At 36.3% G+C, this 25,965-nt stretch overlaps 2 protein-coding genes across 2 annotated transcripts; one reads left to right on the top strand and one right to left on the bottom strand.

Moving 5' to 3' along the window:
* Positions 1-2,129: 2,129 nt before the first annotated feature.
* LOC118764507 (zinc finger protein 260-like) lies at positions 2,130-25,490 on the bottom strand. Its single transcript, XM_036505280.1, has 5 exons — positions 25,480-25,490; positions 21,924-22,183; positions 21,160-21,169; positions 17,994-18,005; positions 2,130-3,980 (listed from the first exon to the last, which is right to left on the bottom strand). Exons 2-5 carry the CDS (start codon positions 22,024-22,026, stop codon positions 2,186-2,188), a joined length of 1,920 nt encoding a protein of 639 aa, XP_036361173.1. The 5' UTR covers positions 22,027-22,183; positions 25,480-25,490; the 3' UTR covers positions 2,130-2,185.
* Positions 7,556-9,191, top strand: LOC118764508. The gene is made up of 2 exons (XM_036505281.1): positions 7,556-8,485; positions 8,625-9,191. The coding sequence occupies exons 1-2, from the start codon at positions 7,914-7,916 to the stop codon at positions 8,644-8,646; spliced, it is 594 nt and encodes a 197-aa protein (XP_036361174.1). The 5' UTR covers positions 7,556-7,913; the 3' UTR covers positions 8,647-9,191.
* Positions 25,491-25,965: the final 475 nt, after the last annotated feature.

Below are 25,965 nucleotides of genomic sequence, written 5' to 3' on the forward strand. Positions count from 1 at the left end.
CGGATTTAGTTTAACAAGAGTTTGAAATTGCACAGCTGGATACACTTGTTTGCCTTTTCGGCAAACTTTAAGTTGTACCAGCACAAGCCAGAACGCTGCCCAGAGGAACAAGAAACAGAGCCACTCTGACTACGACTGTGTGAACGACGCCTATTCCCACGGCACGGATCATCCATGCATCGTGTAAGCGCAGTTATTTTATCTACTAAAGAATTATGTGTCAGAGAAGAAGCTGTCAGAGGGGTCTCGGTACACGCGCACAAGCTACATGATGAAGGTGGACCAGAAAATTCCAAGATTTTGTCGGCCATCATGTCAATTTGGTCAACAGTGTTAGACTCCAGGGCTGTGGCCAAAATTGTCTGCACGTTGGCAGGCAACCTGGAGAAAAATATCTTGCGCAGCAGAGGCGCGTCTGCTGAGTTCCCACTTAATTCCCTTAAACGGCACAGGAATTGTGAGGGTGTTCTCTCCCCCAACTGTTCATCAGACATGAGCTCATTGAACTTGCTCTCCTCCGACCATGTGTTATGTCGGAGAATTACTGCTTAGACTGACGCATAGGTGGCATCTGGGTTGGAACTCATTATGAGATCCCAGGCCGATGTGGCAAGTTGAGGAGGCAAGCTACAGTAGAAGAGATGTAACTGCTGATTGAGAGAGACGGCATGGGCGGTAAAGTGGGACTCAACTTGGGCAAACCAAAGGCCCGCATCTCCCGTGAATAAAGGCAAACCCGGTCCAGACATGTTTGTTCGAAACGCCTGTCACAGAGCAAAGGGAAACAAGTAGAAGCAAAACAACGAGAAACGGAGAAAACTAGTGAACTGACAAAAAGCTATGTTTGTGGACTGGTGTGTGTGTACAAAAAAACAGAAAGGCAAAAAAAAATTTTTTTTTTTTTTGTAAGAACAATTTTTTCAATAATGTACTGAGTGTAGTGGAGAAAACTTTTTTTTTTTGTACGCACTTTCTGCCATCCTGAAAGAGAAAAAAAAAAGAGAGTGAGAGAAAGAAATTAAAAAAAAAAGAAAACACAAGTTGTCAACGCACGTGTGTGCTAATGTATATAAGTTTGTGTTCTGTTTCTGTGCCTTTTCTTCATTTTATCGGCGTGGACACCATGTGCCGGCTAGCATGTTCGTATCACGTCGGGGTCACCAGTTGTAACAAGATGACAGTTTCAGGAACACTTGAGGGGAGTCTGATCTTGTCACATACAAGTCAAAAAGGAACTAAAAATCCAGCTGTCTTCAATAACAATAAATAACACTTTATTCTTCGGGTTCACAGGTAAAATATATACATATATATTTCTTAAAGGCGAACCGGCAGCCAAGTCCACAGGACTGTTTACATATGTTCATTCGGGTGAGCCAAGAAGATACAGTCTCCATTCCCGCTTCGAAGAGAGAGCTTCTCTATGCGTAGGGTTTTCCCTGAGAGAAGTTTTAGCCACGTCCATTCGTTAGGGCTGCTCTTCCAAAAAGGAAGATTTAGTGAAGACACTTTCTATTTGCAGTTCATGCGCATAAGGGAACTTTCAGCGCCTACTGAAAGTAATCCAACTCTGCACATGGGCGCTGAAACTTCCACAATAGCGTCACTACAAGTGATTTAAAGCAGTTTGACAATTTAGTGTTTATTTTCAGCATATAGGCATATATACCTTCTGCACCCTTAATTATAATTGTATTTTATACTATTGTAAACCTCTGAAGAGAGTAATGCAAGGCCCTCTCTTCCGAAATTCACTTGTCCATGATGAAAAATATTCAACCAGTATCAGTATGTTGGTGATGCTGTGCATGGGTATGTGTGTATATATACATGTGAGAATGTATGTGTATGAGTTTGTATGTCTACACAGGCATGTGTGTATGTGTGAAGGATTTGTGCATGCAGTGGATGTGTATGTATTATATGGGGTGTGCAAGTGATGTATGTAGGTGTTGAAGATGAATAAAATGTTTTTAATTTGAAAAGAAACTTAAAAAAAGAACTTTAAAATTTTTTTAAAAGCATGCATACACACACACACACACACATATATATATATATATATATATATATATATATATATATATATATATATGTATATATATATATATATGTATATATATATATATGTATATATATATATATATATATATATATATATATATATATCTGAGACGTTAGATTTCTAATCCATGTGAACACGTTTATGGTTCAATAAGTTACCTTTCTGAGAGAAATTTTTACCACATGTATCACAACGGTATGGCTTTTCTCCAGTATGAATATGTTTATGGGTCACTAAGTTACTCTTTTGAGAGAAAGTCCTACCACAGATATCACATTGGTGAGGTTTCTCACCTGTGTGAACACGTTTGTGTTTCAACAAATTACTATTTTTCAGAAATGCTTTACCACAAATATCACAATGGAATGGTTTCTTTCCTGTGTGATTAAGTCTATGCAAGGAAAATGAATTACTACCACAAAATGTTTTATCACAAATATCACAATGATATTGCTTTCCTTCTGTGTGAATATGTTTGTGTTTGGATACAGAATCCTTATCTGAAAAAGTTCTGCCACAGATATCACAATGGTATGGTTTTTCTCCTGTATGAATGCGTCTATGTTTCAATAAAGTACAACTTCGAGCAAATTTCATGCCGCATATCTCACATTCATATGGTTTCTCTCCTGTATGAATACGTTTGTGTTGAGTTAAATGACCATTTGTGGCAAAAGCTTTACCACACAGACCACACTGGTATGGTTTTTCACCAGTATGAGTACGTTTATGCCTCAATAAATGACTATTTCGAAAGAATGCGTTACCGCAAATATCACAATGGTACTGCTTTGTTCCAGTATGAATACGTTTGTGATTATACAAATACTGACTTGTAGAGAACTTTTTACCACATATATCACAATGGTAACGTTTTTCTCCTGTATGAATAAGTTTATGGCATCGAAAATAACTCTTATTGGAGAACACTTTACCACAGATATCACAGTGATATGGTTTTTCTCCTGTGTGAATATGTTTGTGGTTAGATAAACAATCATTAGTAGAGAAATTTTTACCACATATGACACAATGGTATGGTTTTTCTCCTGTATGAACACGCCTATGATTCATTAAATTATTATTTACAGAGAATGCTTTGCCACAGATATCACAATGATATGGTTTCTCCCCTGTGTGAATACGTGCATGGTTCAACAAATTACTATTTTTAGAAAAAGCTTTGCCACAAATATCACAGTGAAATGGTCTCTCTCCTGTGTGTTTAAGCTTATGTAACGATAAAGAACTATAATCGGAGAATTTTTTATCACAGATATCACAATGATATGGTTTCTCTCCTGTGTGAATACGTTTGTGCGTGGATAAACCACTACTAACTGTAAATGTTTTACCGCAGATATCACATTGGTATGGTTTCTCTCCTGTGTGAATACGTTTATGTGTAGATAAAGAATGGTTAATAGAAAAAGCTTTACCACATATTTCACAACGGTATGGTTTCTGGTCCAAGTGAATTTGTTTGTGTGTAAATAAAGAACTATTTGCAGGGAATGTTTTGCCACAAATGCCACAACAATATGGCTTCTCTCCTGTGTGAGTGCGTTTGTGCCTTGATAAAGAACTATTAACAGAGAAAGTTTGACCACAGATATTACAACGGTATGGTTTCTCTCCTGTGTGACTACGTCTATGGATCAATAAATTTCCATTTTGAAGAAATTCTTTACCACAAATATCACAGCAATATGGTTTTTCTCCTGTATGAGTACGTTTGTGTTTAGACAAACTGCTATTTACAGATAAAGTTTTACCACAAATATCACACTGGTTTTGTCTCAAATTCAAGTGAATACGTTTGTGTTTAGTTAAATGATGTTTTAGAGTGAACACTTTATCACACATATCACAGTGATATGGCTTCTCACTTGTATGATTATGTTTGTGTTCAGATGAATTTTTATTTGTAGAGAACTTTTTACTGCAGATTTCATGCTCGTACACTTCTGAATCTGTGTGAATAGATTTATGTTGAATTAAATATTTTTTTAACTTAAAAGACTTCCCACAAGTTTCACACTCATGTGATATCTTTTTGTTTGATAGGAGACATCTTTCTTACCATATTGTCTTTCATTAGGAATTGGACTCTTAGCAAGTTTCTTCCTCATAATATAAAATTTTTGTTCGCAAAATAGAAAAGCTATAATTCTTCTTGAATTTTCATAGAAATATTTCTTTAAATATTATCAACAAAGTGCATGTTTTCTTCAGTTGTAAATTTTGTGAGATTCCAAAGAGGTCTTAGTTGTAAGCGATTGTTTTTTTTCTTCAACTTAATCTTGACACTATCACAGAAATAATTTGGAAGTTATACAGGTGCAATCAATATTGGAAATTACTCAATTCACAAGAAATATTTCAGTGATAGAACTTAAGTTATTCAAACAAGCAAGATCCCTTATATCCTTGTTAATGTTAATCTTTAGTTTTCAATATGCCATCTCAATAACATCAGATATCCTGAAATATATAAAAAGAGTATAGTCAAATATAATAATAGATAAAATTGTTAAAAATATTATTAGTGACCAGCATATAAAATAGACCTATTAAGGTGAATTCATATATAGAGATTTATTATAGTACAAAATACAGAGGGGACTGTGCCTATATACTGAAAGCAAGGGAGTAGGCTGGCAGGAATTCATAAAATAATTCAGATAGCTTGGATTGATCCATTTCTGGATTAGTCTAATGATTTTTTCCTCATCAGCAAAGTATACTGAGGGAAGTAAGTGAGACATTTATACATACCCACAGAAAAGCAAACACAAAGCTGCGATTACATACAATACCATGTATGCATTTGGTCAGAGTAGTACAGAAGTGACTAAACTGTCTTGAAGTGCATGGAAAATATTCAAATATAATAATAAAGGATAAAATCATTAAAACTTTTATCAGTGGCTAGCATATAAAATAGACCCAACAGAGCTTTGCATTTGCTTTTCTGTGGGTATGTATGTCTGATTTATTTCTCTCAGTATGTTTTTCTGATGAGGAAAAGTCATTATATTTATCCAGAAATTGATCAATCCAAGGCTATCTGAATCGTTTTATGAATTTCTGTCAGCCTACTCCCTCACTTTCAATGTGTGTATTATAACAGTGATTTAAAGCAGTTCGACAATTTAGTGTTTATTTTCAGCATATAGGCTTATATACCTTCTGTGCCCTTAATTATAATTGTATTTTATACTATTGTAAACCTCTGAAGAGAGTAATGCAAGGCCCTCTCTTCCGAAATTCACTTGTCCATGATGAAAAATACTCCACCAGTACTGTTCTGACCTTGTCTACAGAATTCATATTTTTCCCGTCCAAATAATTTTGAAGACTGCAGAATAAATGATTATCAGATGGGGAAATGTCCTGTGAATATGGTGGCTGGAGCATCATTTCCCATTCAAACTGCTCCAGCCTTTGGAATGTCTTCCTCACTGCATGTGACTGAGGATTATCCTGATGGAAGAACACCATCTTGAAAGCAAAGATGGTAGCTTTTCTTCAAACCACTTAAGCTGTTTGTTGTAGATCTCCTTTGTTATCATTTGGTTTGGGTTTAAAAGTTCAAAGTGGACTAAACCTTTCATATCCGATCAAATAGATAACATCACGTTACGTGGATGAAGACCTTCTTTAATCTGGAGTGCTTATGTTTCTCCTTTCCCTACCCACTTGACATTTTTATAGAGAACCCATTTCTTGTCACCAGTCACTATTCAGACCAAACAAGGTCCATTCGTAAGATGTGACAGCAAAGAAGAGCGCACATTCACTCTCTGCTCGTGATCAGCCTCGAAAAGTTTGTGAGGAACCCATTGACCCAATTTGCTGACTTTTCTGATGGTACACAGGTGTTGATGAATGGTTGAATGACCAAATCCAAGCTTCTCTGCTAGTTCCTCAACAGTTACGATGAGATTTTGCTCCACTAGGGTTTGCAGGACATCCTTGTTGAGCTCTACAGATCTTCTAGGACAAGGCCAATCTTCTAGGCTGTAGTTTCCGGCTTGGAATTTCTGGTACTTCCGTTGTCACTGGCTTATGCTTATTGTTCAATCCCCATATACTGCATTAATATTCCTCACACATAAAGCAAAATATGCCGAATAATTTTCTTTGTCACTTCTATTATAGCTTTGAAAAAATAGCTGCTAAAATCGAACTGCTCTCTTCAAAACTTGCACTAAGAATTAGTACAAGGTAAAATTACTATCTGTTTTTATAGTAAGTTGATGCAGGTAATTTATCCTGTCCTCCTCCAACTTTTCGTTTACGCAACTGAAGAAAACTGAATTATATATGAGATGACCCAATATATGACAAACAGTTTAAAGAACAATGAATCTGTGTAGGGACAACAAGTCGAGTGCAGGAGTTATTTGAAGATCACGTTAATTGTAATCTAATAAGGCCATGTTAAAGAAAATTTCTATATATTCAATACAGAAAATTGTAATCATATTAATGAACTATAAACGAAGACAGGTGTTTTAATATTCTTAAATGACTACTTGACTATAATAATATGTACACCAACAACTTTACAGAGTATACTGGATGCATTTTTGCAGTATTAGTCTGTGTATTTTTGTACGATAAAAGTTGACAGTGACTTCTAAGTTTCAGCTTACTGCCAGTTACGTATGTATATATATATATATATGTATATATATATATATATATATATATATATGTATATATGTATATATATATATATATATATATATATATATGTATATATATATATATATATATATGTATATATATATATATATATATATATATATGTATATATATATATATGTATATATATATATATATATATATATATATGTATATATATATATATATATATATATATATATATATGTATATATATATATATATATATATATATATATAAACGGGACCACGACAATAGACAAGTACCACAGTGAGTTTAGAAGCAATGAGGAACGGGAAATTAAAGTTTCAGGAAAATAATTCGAGACTAAATCTTGAGACGATCGGCGGAAGTGAAGAAGAAAACAGGAAGTAAAAAAAGCGGAAGCGAAAGAGAGAGAAAAACAGAAAGTAAGACTACTAAGTTTTTTTCCGTAAGACGGATTGAAAAGTCGAATATAATTGACATCGTTGGTGGAATTCTGGATTAAGCACCCCGTATAGGTACTACTTGAAAACAGTGGCCCCGGTGCGCGCATCCGCGCATCCACGCCAGCTAGTCGATCCTTACTTTGTGATTTGTGTTATTTACTTTGTTTTTACAAAAATTATTGGCAATCTTTCGTTTGTAGTAGCACGTTTCCGTCGATCGCCAAATTGATAAAAGTTTTTTACGGAAATCATCGACGGAAACGTGCTACTACAAACGAAAGATCGCCTTGTGTCGTAACTTCGGTATAGGTACCGGATACATTTCAAGAAAGTGTTTTTTTTTTTTAATATATATATATGGGAGGTTAGGGTTAGGGCTAACCCTAACCTAGAGAAAAGGGTTTCTGTTATCTTCGGAAATGTAAAGAAAGCCACTTCCGGTACGAAACATCCGGTGATAATGTTGTCATCACACAGAAATATTTTTCTAAAAGTTTTTTGCAACAAGTGAACAACAACTGGTCAGAAGACGACCGACATTCATAATTTAAATATAAAACCTTTCTTTCATGCGTTCAAATACATCCGAATCAATACTTGAAACCAGAAAAAAAGTTTTAATGATTTCTATAATCTAAGTTTTCATTAATTCAAGAGGTAAGAGAACGAAAATCAACTTTCTAACTTCCTGCTTTTTCGCTGTTTTATTACATGCACATATACAATGCGGTCACCAAGAAATATAATACAAAATAATTTATGTTTTCTCAGACAAAACATATCCGAACCTGACGTAAAATCAATTCATGACAAGTTTCCTCAATTAAAAGAAACAGACGTTAATTTTCCAAATATTATGCGTTTTTTTATGGAGAAAAATGACGCGGATAGTTTTGATGAGCTTTTAGGATTTTTAGAAAAGGAATGCCTCAAAAAACATGTGGTACTGGCTTTGAAAAAAGATAGAAACGAATCAGAAGACACAGAGGCAGAGGACCACACTCAGATACAAATAAATATAAAGGGGCTGGATGTGAATTTACTCGGACGTATTCTACTGCGAGTTCTTGACGGATGGTTGCCAGTCGCTAAAGAGCTAGGAGTTACTGATGAAATTAAAAAGTCCCGACGTGATTATTCCGATGATGAGTTGTGCAAGATAAACGTTTTTAACTGGTGGAGAATAAGAAAAGGATTCGATAAAAATGGGGTTAAAGATTTGCTGAAGGCCCTTAGAAAATACCCTGAATGTATTGTTGACTGGAGAAGTATGAGAGAGTTAATTAATTCAGTAAATGTAATTCAAAACTCAACAGAAACGGAAACTAAATAATAATGAACTGATTTTTTTTTTTTTCTTTTTTTGCGGTAAATCAACTCAAGATAATGGACAGTCAACATCCATTGAAAAGGTTACAAAAGCAATTAAAATTTTGGAAAAGAGAAAATATAGATAATAAATGGAAATTGACCAGGTCAGTGTGTTACATATATATTAGGCCTGAAATTTTGTTGAAGGCAATTAGTTGATTGAATGGACCTGACGATGATGATGATGATGACGCAAAGAAGCAGAAGAAATAATAGACACAAGGACAGCAACTTTAAGAAGTGCGAGTTAAACTTTCAACGTAAAGAACCGGAATGATCTGTCACAACTTGGGCTATTAAAAGGAACTCCATCTTAACTAATTCATGTCTATATATAACTAGCAGAAATACCCAGCGTTGCCCATTTTAAAGAACCTAAGGAAATTCAAGAATGCCTTTTAGATCTCTAAATAACATGAATCATGGACCATGCAGGCCTCACCTCCTAGTAGCTGAGATACCAACTTTATATGTTAACTAGCAACTAAGCCCGATTTCACCCAGTCGATTTGGATGATGTGGTTGTAAAACCTGCTCTGTGTAAGCATTCGACTTGATTGGGTATGCTTATGTTAAAAAACAATTTTAGAATGACTTTTTTTCTGTCAAAACGCTAAAAATAACTGACCAACAAAAAAACAACCAAGATTCAACCAAATCAAAAAATAAACCCAATTGCTAAGCAAACAAAGATTACCCATCCCACTTCCATTGTGCACACACACATTCACATACACACACATATATTCACACAGTTGAAATGCTGTTTGATTTATTTTTTCAGCGTACAATTTTCATCATCCCACTACCAAGTATCATATCACCCCTTCCTTTCTCATTCAGAAACACAAGAGTATTATTATAGTAGATTATCTCGGTAACCATGGGAGCTATGAAAAAATACAAAGCCCAGCAACACCTCTGGATCATTCTACACATCTGTGCAATTTTTCGTGCAATTCCACCCAGCCATTTGACCGTGAATCCCAAAATAAGAAAGTATTGCCCATGTCAAATTTATATATGTTTCCCATGTTATTGAAAATAATGAAATTCCTTTTAAATCTCTAAGTAAAATGAAACGTGGATTATGCAGTTCTCAACAGTAATTAGCTGAGGTACAAACTATTAATGTCAATAACATTTTTTCTGGTGTTCTCACTGTTAAAATTGTTAAAAACAAAAACAGATAGTTCTTTGTCTTTGCAGTTACCTTTATTTGTCAGTAAGTATTTGGAACACGTTGAACCTGAAAATGCATAAATTTGAGAAGAACCAGCCCTGCGGGCGCACCCCTCTAGTTAATAAAAATATTTAACAAAAATTCTATCAGATGATGTCAGTATAAACACATGTATTGAAACAAATCCGGCAATCAATCACAGTTTTATTATCTAGAACTTTTAAATATACAATGTTTTGAGTGTGTCCTATGTAGAAATGAAAAGATTTTTGGGACTTTTAACATCCTACATATAATTGCCCATGAGAAAAGCAAAGTGAAGTCCAACAACCTTGAGAGACTGTACTTGAGACTTGTTTATTAGATTTCTGCACCCCCCATCATCCGAATTTGGATCATAACTTTTAGAGAAATGGATATTTCTTAACGAAATTGTCTACAAATATATACCTCGGATTATGTAGATTCCGAGCATATAGGATTTGGTGGTGGGGAACAATTGGGGCTTATTTTTGAAAACTATTCCCCACGCAGGAGTGTTTTGGAACAAGTCCATATTTGTTCCATTTTCTTTGTTGTGTGTTTGTGCATCAGTATATAACACTTAACTGTAGCTGTAAATTTTGGGGGGGAATTGAAAATTGGCATGGGGAGCCCATTCATAGAAAATTTAATTAAAAAAATATCCGTTTTTCTGAAAGTTATGATCATCCAAAGTTGGTGGAACAGAAATCTGTAGTTATGCCGCTGGAGAAGAATATAAAAAATGAAAGTACTTTTAGAAATTCCTTTTTATCTGAAATAGTTACAACTGGATATTAAGTGTTAATAAGGTGAATTTTTCCAAAAATGTCCAAAATGCGTATTGGAAAATCAAGAAAAAGGTGTCTATATCCGTATGAAATTACCTTTTAAAATTCTTTAGACACACACATATTTCATTGCCTGCACAAAACAGAGAAAATGAAATAAATATGGATGACTTGTTCCAAAACATTCCCGAGTGCAGAACAGTTCTCAAAAATAACCCCCAATTGTTTTCTCCAAAAATCCCTATTTGCTCGGAATGTACATAGTTCGAGGTGTATTTGTAGACAATTTCATTAACAAATATCCATTTTCCTGAAAGTTAAGACGAATATACATAATACAGAAATTGAGTTTTTTTTAATAGAAATTCTTAGTCTTTATGACTTACTCATTATTATTATAAGTCATGGTAGGAAAGGAATTTTCCACCATGTGTAATATTTTTTTAAAAAGTTTATGGGTGGGTACACAAGGAAGTCTTCCCTTCCCCACCAATTTTTAAATTTGGAATCTTTTTTTTTTAAGCAATAAAACAAAAGTAACATATATGACAGGTGTGTAAAACATATTTCTGTGTACTTTCTCTCTTCATCTGGTTAAGCTATAGAAATCGTTGCGCACATACAAACATTCTCCAGGCAGCTGTTATTTTTAGCATATTGAGTTTCGTGGTGAGGGCTTCACATGCTGTGATCCTTTTGTTGTTTCACTATAAATTTACACATGCACAAACGAACAAAACAGCTGTTCTTTATCACTTTTAGACAGGGGAGTGTGAAACAATTTTGTTGTTCTACATAGAAATTTGAAATTGAAAATTTTTTATTTCCATATTCTTAATCTCCATATTTTTCAACGTGGATTAAAAAAGAAAATTTTTGAAACAAATTAAAAATTAGTGTGGGAGGCAGAAATTCAAAATTTTGAAAACACGGTTTCTTGCATATTCAGAATCTCCATCATTGAAAACAGGAATCCGCTGGAAAAAAAAATCAGAAAGTTCTGTATCAGGGGTGGAGTGACTGTGCGCCAAGGTTCGCTGGAGAGGTGGGAGGTGAAATTTGAAAAATTTTAAACTTTGAAAAGGTGGTTTAAAAAAAAAATTGGTGGGGTAGTCAAATTTGAAAAGCTGGGTTTTTGTTTTGACATATTCGTAGTCTCTGACATCTAAAATGTTGGTATCAGAAAAAACTATTCTTCAAGGAAAGGTGCGATTCTACATTAGCCCTACTTTCAGAAGTGCGGATTAAACTCGGAACGTAAAGAACTGGAATAATCTGTCGCTATTTAGTCTATTAAAGGGACATAACTCCATTTTAACTAATTCACGTCTATTTTTTCTTTATGTGTATGTGGAGGTAATTGGATTCATTTTTAATACATTTTAATGTTTCCCTCTCTCTCTTTCACACACACATACACTCTTTTATAGATATTCCTGTAGTAGAGTCGGAAATGTCGCACTTTTTTGGGACATGTATATTTTGTATGTTTCAATCGCCTTTGATTAGGATTCTAGGCATTCTTTCAATATACTCCTCAGAGTTTATGACAACTCTGATAGGTATACCGAAAGAATGCTGGATTATATATATATAGATAGATATCGTTTGTAGAACAGATCCAGAGAAGAAGCACACTCTAAGAAATAGAGTAGTCTATATTTTTTTCTGTGGTGAAGGCCAGTTTATGGGGATTTCCCGTCCATAAAGGATTTAAGTTTATGGTGTATTGTCAGGCCCTTAGACTTCTTTAAAATAGACAAGTATCAAATACCATAGTATATATATTCTTTATTTGTTAAAATTATCTTCAATTGTAGAAGTATCTTAATTACTAAATAGTAGTCGATTAGCATATTCAGGGCCACAATACTGTAGACAAGGCCATTTTGAGCAAAGAAACATGCCTGGAAGAGTGGAGATAGCAGGATGATGGTTCACTTGCATTAACCCTTTCATTACTGTATTTATTTTGAGATGCTCTGTGTTTCTTTCAATTACTATAAGCATAACAAAGAATTTAGTAAAATATGTTAGTTATCATTTAGCAAGTGTTAGGAACATAAATTGTGACTATGGTTTGGTGGAAGATTTTAATTCAAAACTTATGAAAACAAAACATTTGTACTACAGAGCCAGAGTCGGTTTCAGCCGGGTTGGTAATGAAATGGTTAAACAAGGCTACAAAGAGAAAGGCTTGGAGACACCACTATGAAAGGTTGCTAAATGAATGGGAGAAAGAGAGTCTACCAAATGTCGACCCAACAGTGGGACCAGCTATCTGAATTGACAGTACCTTGATAGATAAAGCAATTAAGGGTATGAAGACAGGGAAAGCCTTTGTAGTAGTTGACTATGGTGTTGCCACACAAGTCATTGGGTATGACTCCTTCATGTATCACCTGGTTGACAATACTGGTGACTAGGCTATAGCTGACACTGCCAGATATTTTGAGCATCTCTATGGTGATTCCTGATGGGCCGGGGGCTTTCCCTGTCTTCATACCCTTAATTGCTTTATCTACCAAGGTACTGTCAATTCAGATAGCTGGTCCCTCTGTTGGGTCAACATTTGGCAGACTCTCTTTCTCCCATTCATTCTCTTCATTTAGCAACCTTTCATAGGGGTGTCTCTAAGCCTTGTTTAATGCAAGTGAACCATCATCCATGTGGCCACATTTCTCTCCTATGACATCGCAATCCTCCCTCATGCACTGTCTTGCAACACAAAATACCTCAAGTCTTTGGTCCTCACGATGCAGAACATTGCTTTCCTTCTGGCTACATAAACCTGTCTCCTAGCTTCCTTTCTGGCAGTCAGATACAATTCCCTCCTCACTGCGGGAACCAAAACCGTAGCCTCCATGTATGCCCCCTGTATGTTGCTCAACATGCCCATTGAAGTTACTAACCACAAAGAGAGGGTCCTGTCATTCATCGACGAGGGTGTCATAAAATCAGTCTTTCTGTCCACTAGGTAGCCCCAGCTGAGAGAGTGGTTGCTAACCCAAGATGCAACACAAATCTAATCTTAAGTATTCTATTGCAGACTCTTATCAACCAATTTCTCCACAAGAAGTATACCCACACACCTGACCCCTTCAGTGCTCCCTGCCCAGAAAATCTTATGCATATGTTCTTTGCCTGTGAGGAACCTAGCAGAACCTCCTCTCCACCTTACTTCTTGGATGCAGCACAAATCTACACGTCTCTGTTCAAGCATGTCAACAATCTCACCAGACCTACTTTTCAGTGTACCAACATTGAATGTGCCAACCCTGAGGGTGTGGTCCAATGAGATCAACTGGAACCCTCGTCGTCGTAACCAACGGAGTGCCATGAATATATATGAACTAGAGCATCTGTCATATGACAGGTAACTTTGGAAGCACCCTTTTGACACCATGGGTAACAGAAAATTATTATAATTTAACTTCTATTAAATATTTTGGTGATTATTACAAAATGAATACTAATTTTTAAAAGAATTATACCTTATATTAAAATTTTATAACCAACCAACCAACCAAATAATTGATTGCTTACTCAGTCAGTTGGTGAAATAGTCAGTCTGTTAATCTTCAAGCAATTCATCAAATCATTTTTTATCAGCTACCTTATTGACTTGATATAACTTGCAAGTTAAAGAAAAGAGAAATAAAATAAAATGTGAAGATCAATCGAATATTGGTTCTAAATTTTGGTACAAAGCCAGCAGCTTTGGGAGAGGGAATAAGTTGATTACATAAAGCCTAGTGCTCAATTGCTACTTATTTCATTGACCCTGAAAGAATGAAAGACAGAATTTGAGAGCAGATTGTAAGAACAGTATTTTGCTCAGCATGCTAATGAGTCTTCCAGCTCACTGCCTATAATTAGAAGATAAACTGGAGTTTGCAACCATATAACACTTCTTCCTCACTATGGTGTTGAAAATGTTTGAAAATCATTTTGATTTTATTAAACATGGCAATTTGTCCCTATTACTATTTTCAATTCTCAAAAGACCCTTCAGCGAGACAGAGGAATGGATCCATGTAATCCAACTAACCATCTTCCAGCATGCCATAGGATTCCAGGATCTGAGTTGACAGGTCTTACACAACTTGAGCAAGGTAAGGTGTTGAGAAATACAGCTGGTTATTTTACTATTTTCTTCTTAATAACAAAAGTGGAAAGTATTTGAAACAATTGTAACATCATCATTTAATGTCTGTTGTCCATAATGGCAGAGGCTGGATGGGTTGACCAGGGCTGGCTGGCTGGAAGGCTACACCAGACTCCAGTCTGATTTGGCATGGATTCTCATTTTGTTATTGTCAACAAGGAGTTAAACATAGAGGGGAGAAACAAGGACAGACAAAGGGGTTAAGTCGATTACATCAACCCCAGTTCATAACTGGTACTTAATTTACAAACCTCGAAAGGATGAAAAGCAAAATCCACCTTGGTGGAATTTGAACTCAGAAATGTAACAGCAGACGAAATACTGCTAAGCATTTTGCCCAGCGTGCTAACGTTTCTGCCAGCTCGCCCGCCTTTGTGATGATTTGGCATGGTTTCTACGACAGGATATCTTTCCTAATGCCAACCACTTTGAAAGTGGTCAAGTATCACCGGTAAGGGTACCATTTGCATGACACCAGTATCTGCTACAATTGCGATTTTACTTGGCTTGATGAGTCTTCTCAAGCACTACATAATGCCAAAGATCTGTCATTCGTCATTGCCTCAGCGAGGCCTAACACTCGAAACGTGTTTTTTACATGCCAGTTATGTGCAAATAATATGAAAAAAATTGGTCTAAATACATTTTTCAAAAATACGTTTTAGTGAAGCCACACATAGTAATCATATTATGACTTAATGAAGGACTACAACTAAGATACAGTTTATCTGTATGTGCATTTATGCCTTATTAATTCATTAATCCTTCAGTATACAGATTACTGTCAAACGTAATGCTTATTTATTCACATTGTATAAAATTAATCATGTAGCTTCAAGATTTCAATGATGTGATTGTTAATTTTTAGAATAGCATTGTAGGATAGGTGTGAGAGGACAGACCTAGCCAGTTTGAACATAGAACAGGAAGACTATTTGGACCAGATAAAGCTGGTTTAAATGCTAGAGAGTGGTGCTCTGAGCGCCCCACTAGCACGGGGCACAAGTTAAACATTAACAAATATTAAAAATAACAAAACGAGGATGTACATATGAAATGTATAAACTTGATGCTCAGTAAAGGTGGAAAAAAAAGAGTTTTTTTTTTTGCTTTGTGCATCATCATCATCATTGTTCGACCGTGGTCGAGACAATGGAATTTACTATGTTACGCCAGACTTCATGGTCCATGATAGCATTACGGAGGTCCTGTTGCTGGATTCCTGTATCCCTGGAGATTACATCAGGGTAGGAGAGTGTGCGCCCTCTGGTATTGCGAGTAGATGGCTTCCAGAGGAGAAGAGTAGAAATTACTTCTTTTTCAGCTCTACAACAATGTCCAGCAAACTGGACTCTCCTACCTTTCACAAGAGATGACACAGGTGGTAATTTCCCATATATTTGCATTTTGGTTGGATGGCGCTTCCACGAGAGATTTTGAGCTCTCATAAGGAGGCGAGTGTAGGTTCCATCCAACCACCTCAAGCTTCTTTGATAACGTCCAGGTTTCTGAGCCATATAGTAGAATTGGTTTGACTGTGGCTTTGAATATTTCAAGTTTGAAGTCTCTACTTAGGTTTGATGACCAGATCTTATGCATGTCATTACAGGCTGACCAGGCCATACCCTTTCTAGTTAGAAAGTCTTTTCCAGATGATGATATGTATGACCCAAGATATTTATAATCAGAAACCATATTTAAAGGCGCACTGTTGAGAGTGTGGATGATGCAATCACTGTTGGACAGGCACTTGTTTATGTATTCAGTTTTGGCCTCATTGAGGTAAAGACCTACACAATTTGAGGCTTGTTCAAGAGATTGTAAAAGAGACTGGGCATTGGAGAGAGAATCACTGATAAGAGCGATGTCGTCAGCAAAGTCAGTGTCTGTCAAGTACTCAGCTGGGTGTCTGGAACTTCTTGGTTTTATTTCAAAGCCCTTGCCAGAGATGGTATCAACTGACATACGTAGCACATAATCAACAACAATGATGAAAAGAAATGGGCGAGTGTGTCTCCCTGCAGTATTCCGGCTTTGATTGGAAAGATGATGTTTCTCCATCAGGGGTTAAGATGGTTGAAGACGTATCTGTGTAGAGGACCTTGATGGCAGAAATAATTTTGTCTGGTATCCCATAGAGCAACGCCCTCCATCATAAAAGGAGAAAGGAAAAGTCCAGGAACAGTCTTATTTGATTACATGGTTAAAGTGACCAGAAGTGGAGAGAGATAGAAAAGCTGTTTTTGGCAGGACAGGAGAGTGCGAAGATGGCCAGTGTGTGTGTGTGTTTGTTTTGTGTGTTATATGCATAAGGTGGTTTGTTTGAGCAGGTTACTGGCAGGGATTCAATTCATTGGTGAGAAGTGAGGTGAAGAGTGTTGCTGTGTGTATGTATGAGAGTGTGAGGATGTGTGTGTCATTATAAAATAGACCGAATAGAGCTTTGCATTTGCTTTTCTGTGGGTATGTATAAATGTCTGGTTTATTTCTCTCAGTATGTTTTTCTGATGAGGAAAAGTCATTATATTTATCCAGAAATTGATCAATCCAAGGCTATCTAATTCATTTTATGAATTTCTGTCAGCCTACTCCCTCACTTTCAATGTGTGTATTATAATACTTATGCGTACACTATAAGCGTGAAGACACTGAGAAGGTGCCGAAGATGATTTTCATGGGTGTCGCTTGCAATGAGTATATCATCGACATAGGCAAACACAAAATCAAGACCGCGGACAACCTCATCAACGAAGAGCTGGAAAGTGCTGGTAGCATTCCGCAAACCAAAACTCGTATATAAAAACTCAAAAGACCCAAAAGTAATTGCAGTTTTCGGAACATCGGCTGGGTTGACCGGTATTTGGTGATAAGTGCGTATAAGATCGACTTTTGAAAAAGTGGTACAACCATGAAGATTGCTGAAAAGTCCTGAAGAATTCTTATTGGGTAGCATCGGCTATCATTACCGCATTGAGGCGGTATAGGAGACAAGTCAATGGCAATGCAAAACAATTGAGGACGCTAGGGCTTGTCTGCGTCAGATGAAGAGGCCAAATGCTACAAGACCAGTGTCTGTCTCCGGGAATTGTCACTGTGATCTTCGACACCAGATCTTGACGAAGAATGCAACGATTTGTAGAAATTTGTAGAAAGAGAAAAGGAAGAAGGTGGCGTGCTCAACTTCTCCGGATTTAGTTTAACAAGAGTTTGAAATTGCACAGCTGGATACACTTGTTTGCCTTTTCGGCAAACTTTAAGTTGTACCAGCACAAGCCAGAACGCTGCCCCAGGAACAAGAAACAGAGCCACTCTGACTACGACGCCTATTCCCACGGCACGGATCATCCATGCATCGTGTAAGCGCGTTTTTTATCTGCTAAAGAATTATGTGTCAGAGAAGAAGCTGTCAGAGGGGTCTCGGTACACGCGCACAAGCTACATGATGAAGGTGGACCAGAAAATTCCAAGATTTTGTCGGCCATCATGTCAATTTGGTCAACAGTGTTAGACTCCAGGGCTGTGGCCAAAATTGTCTGCACGTTGGCAGGCAACCTGGAGAAAAATATCTTGCGCAGCAGAGGCGCGTCTGCTGAGTTCCCACTTAATTCCTTAAACGGCACAGGAATTGTGAGGGTGTTCTCTCCCCCAACTGTTCATCAGACATGAGCTCATTGAACTTGCTCTCCTCCGACCATGTGTTATGTCGGAGAATTACTGCTTAGACTGACGCATAGGTGGCATCTGGGTGGAACTCATTATGAGATCCCAGGCCGATGTGGCAAGTTGAGGAGGCAAGCTACAGTAGAAGAATTAACTGCTGATTGGGAGAGACGGCACGGTAAAGTGGGACTCAACTTGGGCAACCAAAGGCCCGCATCTCCCGTGAATAAAGGCAAACCCGGTCCAGACATGTTTGTTCGAAATGCCTGTCACAGGGGCAAACTCCGTCCACTACATGTATTTGTTCGAAACTCCTGTCACATAGATCAAAGGCAAACCAGTCGAAGCAACACAAAACTAGAACACGGCGAAAAGCTAGTGAACGCCAAAACTATGTTTGTGGACTGGTGTGTGTGTACCAAAAAACCAGAAAGGCAAAAAAAAATTTTTTTTTTTTTTGTAAGAAAATTTTTTTCAATAATGTACGAGTGTAGTGGAGAAAACTTTTTTTTTTGTACGCACCTTCTGCCATCCTGAAAGAGAAAAAAAAAGAGAGTGAGAGAAAGAATTAAAAAAAAAAAGAAAACAAGTTGTCAATTCACGTGTGTGCTAATGTATATAAGTTTGTGTTCTGTTTCTGTGTGCCTTTTTTCATTTTATCGGCGTGGACACCATGGTCCGGCTAGCATGTTCGTATCACTGTCGGGGTCACCAGTTGTAAAAATGACAGTTTTCAGGAACACTTGAGGGGAGTCTGATCTTGTCACATACAAGTCAAAAAGTAACTAAAAATCCAGCTGTCTTCAATAACAATAAATAACATTTTATTCTTCGGGTTCACAGGTAAATATATACATATATATTTCTTAAAGGCGAACCGGCAGCCAAGTCCACAGGACTGTTTACATATGTCATTCGGGTGAGCCAAGAAGATACAGTCTCCATTCCCCCCCGCTTCGAAGAGAGAGAGCTTCTCTATGCGTAGGGTTTTCCCTGAGAGAAGTTTTAGCCACGTCCATTCGTTAGGGCTGCTCTTCCAAAAAGGAAGATTAGTGAAGACACTTCCTATTTGCAGTTCATGCGCATAAGGGAACTTTCAGCGCCTACTGAAAGTAATCCAACTCTGCACATGGGCGCTGAAACTTCCACAATAGCGTCACTACAAGTGATTTAAAGCAGTTCGACAATTTAGTGTTTATTTTCAGCATATAGGCATATATATCCTTCTGCACACCCTTAATTATAATTGTATTTTATACTATTGTAAACCTCTGAAGAGAGTAATGCAAGGCCCTCTCTCCGAAATTCACTTGTCCATGATGAAAATATTCAACCAGTATCAGTATGTGGTGATGCTGTGCATGGTATGTGTGTATATATACATGTGAGAATGTATGTGTAATGAGTTTGTATGTCTACATAGGCATGTGTGTATTGGTGTGTATGTGTGAAGGATTTGGCATGCAGTGATGTGTATGTATTATATGGGGTGTGCAAGTGATGTATGTAGGTGTTGAGATGAATAAATGTTTTTAATTTGAAAAGAAACTTAAAAAAAGAACTTTAAAATTTTTTTAAAAGCATGCATACACACACACACACGCATATATATATATATATAGTCTGGCACCTGTGTCGGTGGCACATAAAATCACCCACTACACTCTCGGAGTGGTTGGCGTTAGGAAGGGCATCCAGCTGTAAAACACGCCAGATCTACTGGACTGGTGCAGCTTTCGGGCTCCCCAGACCCCGTTTGACCGTCCAACCCATGCTAGCATGGAAAGCGGACGTTAAATGATGATGTGATGATGATGATATACTGAGACGTTAGATTCTAATCCATATGAACACGTTTATGGTTCAATAAGTTACCTTTCTGAGAGAAATTTTTACCACATGTATCACACGGTATGGCTTTTCTCCAGTTGAATATTTTATGGGTCATAAGTACTCTTTTGAGATATCACATTGGTGAGGTTTCTCACCTGTGTGAACACGTTTGTGTTTCAACAAATTACTATTTTCAGAAATGCTTTACCACAATATCACAATGGAATGGTTTCTTCCTGTGTGATTAAGTCTATGCAAGAAAATGAATTACTACCACAAATGTTTTATCACAAATATCACAATATATTGCTTTCCTTCTGTGTGAATATGTTTGTGTTTGGATACAGAATCCTTATCTGAAAAGTTCTCTGCCACAGATATCACAATGGTATGGTTTTTCCTCCTGTATGAATGCGTCTATGTTTCAATAAAGTACAACTTCGAGCAAATTTCATGCCGCATATCTCACATTCATATGGTTTCTCTCCTGTATGAATACGTTTGTGTTGAGTTAAATGACCATTTGTGGCAAAAGCTTTACCACACAGACACACTGGTATGGTTTTTCACCAGTATGAGTACGTTTATGCTCAATAAATGACTATTTCGAAAGAATGCGTTACCGCAAATATCACAATGGTACTGCTTTGTTCCAGTATGAATACGTTTGTGATTATACAAATACTGACTTGTAGAGAACTTTTTACCACATATATCACAATGGTAACGTTTTTCTCCTGTATGAATAGTTTATGGCATCGAAAATAACTCTTATTGGAGAACACTTTACCACAGATATCACAGTGATATGGTTTTTCTCCTGTGTGAATATGTTTGTGGTTAGATAAACAATCATTAGTAGAGAAATTTTTACCACATATGACACAATGGTATGGTTTTCTCTCCTGTATGAACACGCCTATGATTCATTAAATTATTATTTACAGAGAATGCTTTGCCACAGATATCACAATGATATGGTTTCTCCCCTGTGTGAATACGTGCATGGTTCAACAATTACTATTTTTAGAAAAAGCTTTGCCACAAATATCACAGTGAAATGGTCTCTCTCCTGTGTGTTTAAGCTTATGTAACGATAAAGAACTATAATCGGAGAATTTTTTATCACAGATATCACAATGATATGGTTTCTCTCCTGTGTGAATACGTTTGTGCGTGGATAAACCACTACTAACTGTAAATGTTTTACCGCAGATATCACATTGGTATGGTTTCTCTCCTGTGTGAATACGTTTATGTGTAGATAAAGAATGGTTAATAGAAAAATCTTTACCACATATTTCACAACGGTATGGTTTCTGGTCCAAGTGAATTTGTTTGTGTGTAAATAAAGAACTATTTGCAGGGAATGTTTTGCCACAAATGCCACAACAATATGGCTTCTCTCCTGTGTGAGTGCGTTTGTGCCTTGATAAAGAACTATTAACAGAGAAAGTTTGACCACAGATATTACAACGGTATGGTTTCTCTCCTGTGTGACTACGTCTATGGATCAATAAATTTCCATTTTGAAGAAATTCTTTACCACAAATATCACAGCAATATGGTTTTTCTCCTGTATGAGTACGTTTGTGTTTAGACAAACTGCTATTTACAGATAAAGTTTTACCACAAATATCACACTGGTTTTGTCTCAAATTCAAGTGAATACGTTTGTGTTTAGTTAAATGATGTTTTAGAGTGAACACTTTATCACACATATCACAGTGATATGGCTTCTCACTTGTATGATTATGTTTGTGTTCAGATGAATTTTTATTTGTAGAGAACTTTTTACTGCAGATTTCATGCTCGTACACTTCTGAATCTGTGTGAATAGATTTATGTTGAATTAAATATTTTTTTAACTTAAAAGACTTCCCACAAGTTTCACACTCATGTGATATCTTTTTTGTTTGATAGGAGACATCTTTCTTACCATATTGTCTTTCATTAGGAATTGGACTCTTAGCAAGTTTCTTCCTCATAATATAAAATTTTTGTTCGCAAAATAGAAAAGCTATAATTCTTCTTGAATTTTCATAGAAATATTTCTTTAAATATTATCAACAAAGTGCATGTTTTCTTCAGTTGTAAATTTTGTGAGATTCCAAAGAGGTCTTAGTTGTAAGCGATTGTTTTTTTTCTTCAACTTAATCTTGACACTATCACAGAAATAATTTGGAAGTTATACAGGTGCAATCAATATTGGAAATTACTCAATTCACAAGAAATATTTCAGTGATAGAACTTAAGTTATTCGAACAAGCAAGATCCCTTATATCCTTGTTAATGTTAATCTTTAGTTTTCAATATGCCATCTCAATAACATCAGATATCCTGAAATATATAAAAAGAGTATAGTCAAATATAATAATAGATAAAATTGTTAAAAATATTATTAGTGACCAGCATATAAAATAGACCTATTAAGGTGAATTCATATATAGAGATTTATTATAGTACAAAATACAGAGGGGACTGTGCCTATATACTGAAAGCAAGGGAGTAGGCTGGCAGGAATTCATAAAATAATTCAGATAGCTTGGATTGATCCATTTCTGGATTAGTCTAATGATTTTTTCCTCATCAGCAAAGTATACTGAGGGAAGTAAGTGAGACATTTATACATACCCACAGAAAAGCAAACACAAAGCTGCGATTACATACAATACCATGTATGCATTTGGTCAGAGTAGTACAGAAGTGACTAAACTGTCTTGAAGTGCATGGAAAATATTCAAATATAATAATAAAGGATAAAATCATTAAAACTTTTATCAGTGGCTAGCATATAAAATAGACCCAACAGAGCTTTGCATTTGCTTTTCTGTGGGTATGTATGTCTGATTTATTTCTCTCAGTATGTTTTTCTGATGAGGAAAAGTCATTATATTTATCCAGAAATTGATCAATCCAAGGCTATCTGAATCGTTTTATGAATTTCTGTCAGCCTACTCCCTCACTTTCAATGTGTGTATTATAACAGTGATTTAAAGCAGTTCGACAATTTAGTGTTTATTTTCAGCATATAGGCATATATACCTTCTGTGCCCTTAATTATAATTGTATTTTATACTATTGTAAACCTCTGAAGAGAGTAATGCAAGGCCCTCTCTTCCGAAATTCACCTGTCCATGATGAAAAATACTCCACCAGTACTGTTCTGACCTTGTCTACAGAATTCATATTTTTCCTGTCCAAATAATTTTGAAGACTGCAGAATAAATAATTATCAGATGGGGAAATGTCCTGTGAATATGGTGGATGGAGCATCATTTCCCATTCAAACTGCTCCAGCCTTTGGAATGTCTTCCTCACTGCATGTGACTGAGGATTATCCTGATGGAAGAACACCATCTTGAAAGCAAAGATGGTAGTTTTTCTTCAAGCCACTTAAGCTGTTTGTAGTAGATCTCCTTTGTTATCATTTGGTTTGGGTTTAAAAGTTCAAAGTGGACTAAACCTTTCATATCCGATCAAATAGATAACATCACATTACGTGGATGAAGACCTTCTTTAATCTGGAGTGCTTATGTTTCTCCTTTCCCTACCCACTTGACATTTTTATAGAGAACCCATTTCTTGTCACCAGTCACTATTCAGACCAAACAAGGTCCATTCGTGAGATGTGACAGCAAAGAAGAGCACACATTCACTCTCTGCTCGTGATCAGCCTCGAAAAGTTTGTGAGGAACCCATTGACCCAATTTGCTGACTTTTTTGATGGTACACATGTGTTGATGAATGGTTGAATGACCAAATCCAAGCTTCTCTGCTAGTTCCTCAACAGTTACGATGAGATTTTGTTCCACTAGGGTTTGCAGGACATCCTTGTTGAGCTCTACAGATCTTCTAGGACAAGGCCAATCTTCTAGGCTGTAGTTTCCGGCTTGGAATTTCTGGTACTACCGTTGTCACTGTATGCTTATTGTTCAATCCCCATATACTGCATTAATATTCCTCACACTTAATACTGCATGGTTGCCTTTATTGAACTCATAAAGCAAAATATGCCGAATAATTTTCTTTGTCACTTCTATTATAGCTTTGAAAAAATAGCTGTTAAAATCGAACTGCTCTCTTCAAAACTTGCACTAAGAATTAGTACAATGTAAAATTACTATCTGTTTTTATAGTAAGTTGATGCAGGTAATTTATCCTGTCCTCCTCCAACTTTTCGTTTACGCAACTGAAGAAAACTGAATTATATATGAGATGACCCAATATATGACAAACAGTTTAAAGAACAATGAATCTGTGTAGGGACAACAAGTCGAGTGCAGGAATTATTTGAAGATCACGTTAATTGTAATCTAATAAGGCCATGTTAAAGAAAATTTCTATATATTTAATACAGAAAATTGTAATTTCATATTATGAAACTGTAATCATATTAATGAACTATAAACGAAGACAGGTGTTTTAATATTCTTAAATGACTACTTGACTATAATAATATGTACACCAACAACTTTACAGAGTATACTGGATGCATTTTTGCAGTATTAGTCTGTGTATTTTTGTACGGTAAAAGTTGACAGTGACTTCTAAGTTGCAGCTTACTGCCAGTTACGTATGTATATATATATATATATATATATATATATATATATATGCACACGTGGATAACCTTTATATTATCACTCAAAATACTACAAATAACAACCAAATTCCGTTATATCACACACTAGTGTATTCTATAAAAATGGTTAAACTAAAGCGTTAAACCCGGTCAAAAAAAACCAAAAAAAATTGTGTAATAGGTGTAAAACAACTTGCTCTAAACCAGTGATTCCCAAGGTGGGGCGTACGCCCCACTGGTGGGGCCTGAGAAAATTCAGGTGGGGCGCGGGGCATAGACGTGGGCTGTGAAAATATTTGTACATGACGAGCGGTACATGACGAGGTGGGGCGTAAAAACTTTTGCTATGAAAAAGTGGGGCGCCGGGAAAAAAGGTTGGGAAACACTGCTCTAAACGAATATGACCAAAAAAAAATATGCGCGCACGCGAAAGGGGAATTGGGGAGAAGCATCAGGAATTTCCGAAAGCGTCTGAGGGGCTGACCCGGGCACCAAAACCAAAAAAAAAAATAGTGTAATAGGTGTAAAACAACTTGCTCTAAACGAATATGACAAAAAAAAATGCGCGCTCGCGAAAGGGGGGAGGGGAGAGGACTCGGAAAATTCACATCTTCAGTCCAGGGCCTTTAAACTAAGAAAAAAAATAGTGTAATTGGTGTAAAACTACTTGTTCTAAACGATTATCAAGAACACACACACACAGAATCATAAGAATCCGTATTTTTGTACGTATTTCGCAAAAAAAAAAAAAAAAAAAAAGTGGAGAAATTCTGGAAAAAGTGAAGAAAATGTTGGATCTCCGACATGTGAACCAAAATGCGTGTCAGAAACATCTTGAAATACTACAGAGAATTATGTTATGGAAAAGATAATGTATACATACTTCTTTGAGTGGACAGTGATGATAAAGAAATGAGATGGGTTGCGTTTGGAGGAAAAAATTATCTCGGGCCAGGATAAAGACTTGCAGCTGCCAATAAGAATACGTGTATTCTCTTGGCAGCAGGTTTAATGCTTTCCATAAATCGGAATCTAGAGAGGTATTGTTTTAACCCTTTAGCATTCAAACCGGCCATATCTGGCCAAAATATTTAACCTGTTATATATTGAAACTGACCAGATCTCACCTTTCATCTCAGCCCTACCATGTCGTTCTAAAACTAA

This window comes from Octopus sinensis, linkage group LG8 (assembly GCF_006345805.1).
Source record: "Octopus sinensis linkage group LG8, ASM634580v1, whole genome shotgun sequence".
Taxonomy (NCBI): Eukaryota; Metazoa; Mollusca; class Cephalopoda; order Octopoda; family Octopodidae; genus Octopus; species Octopus sinensis.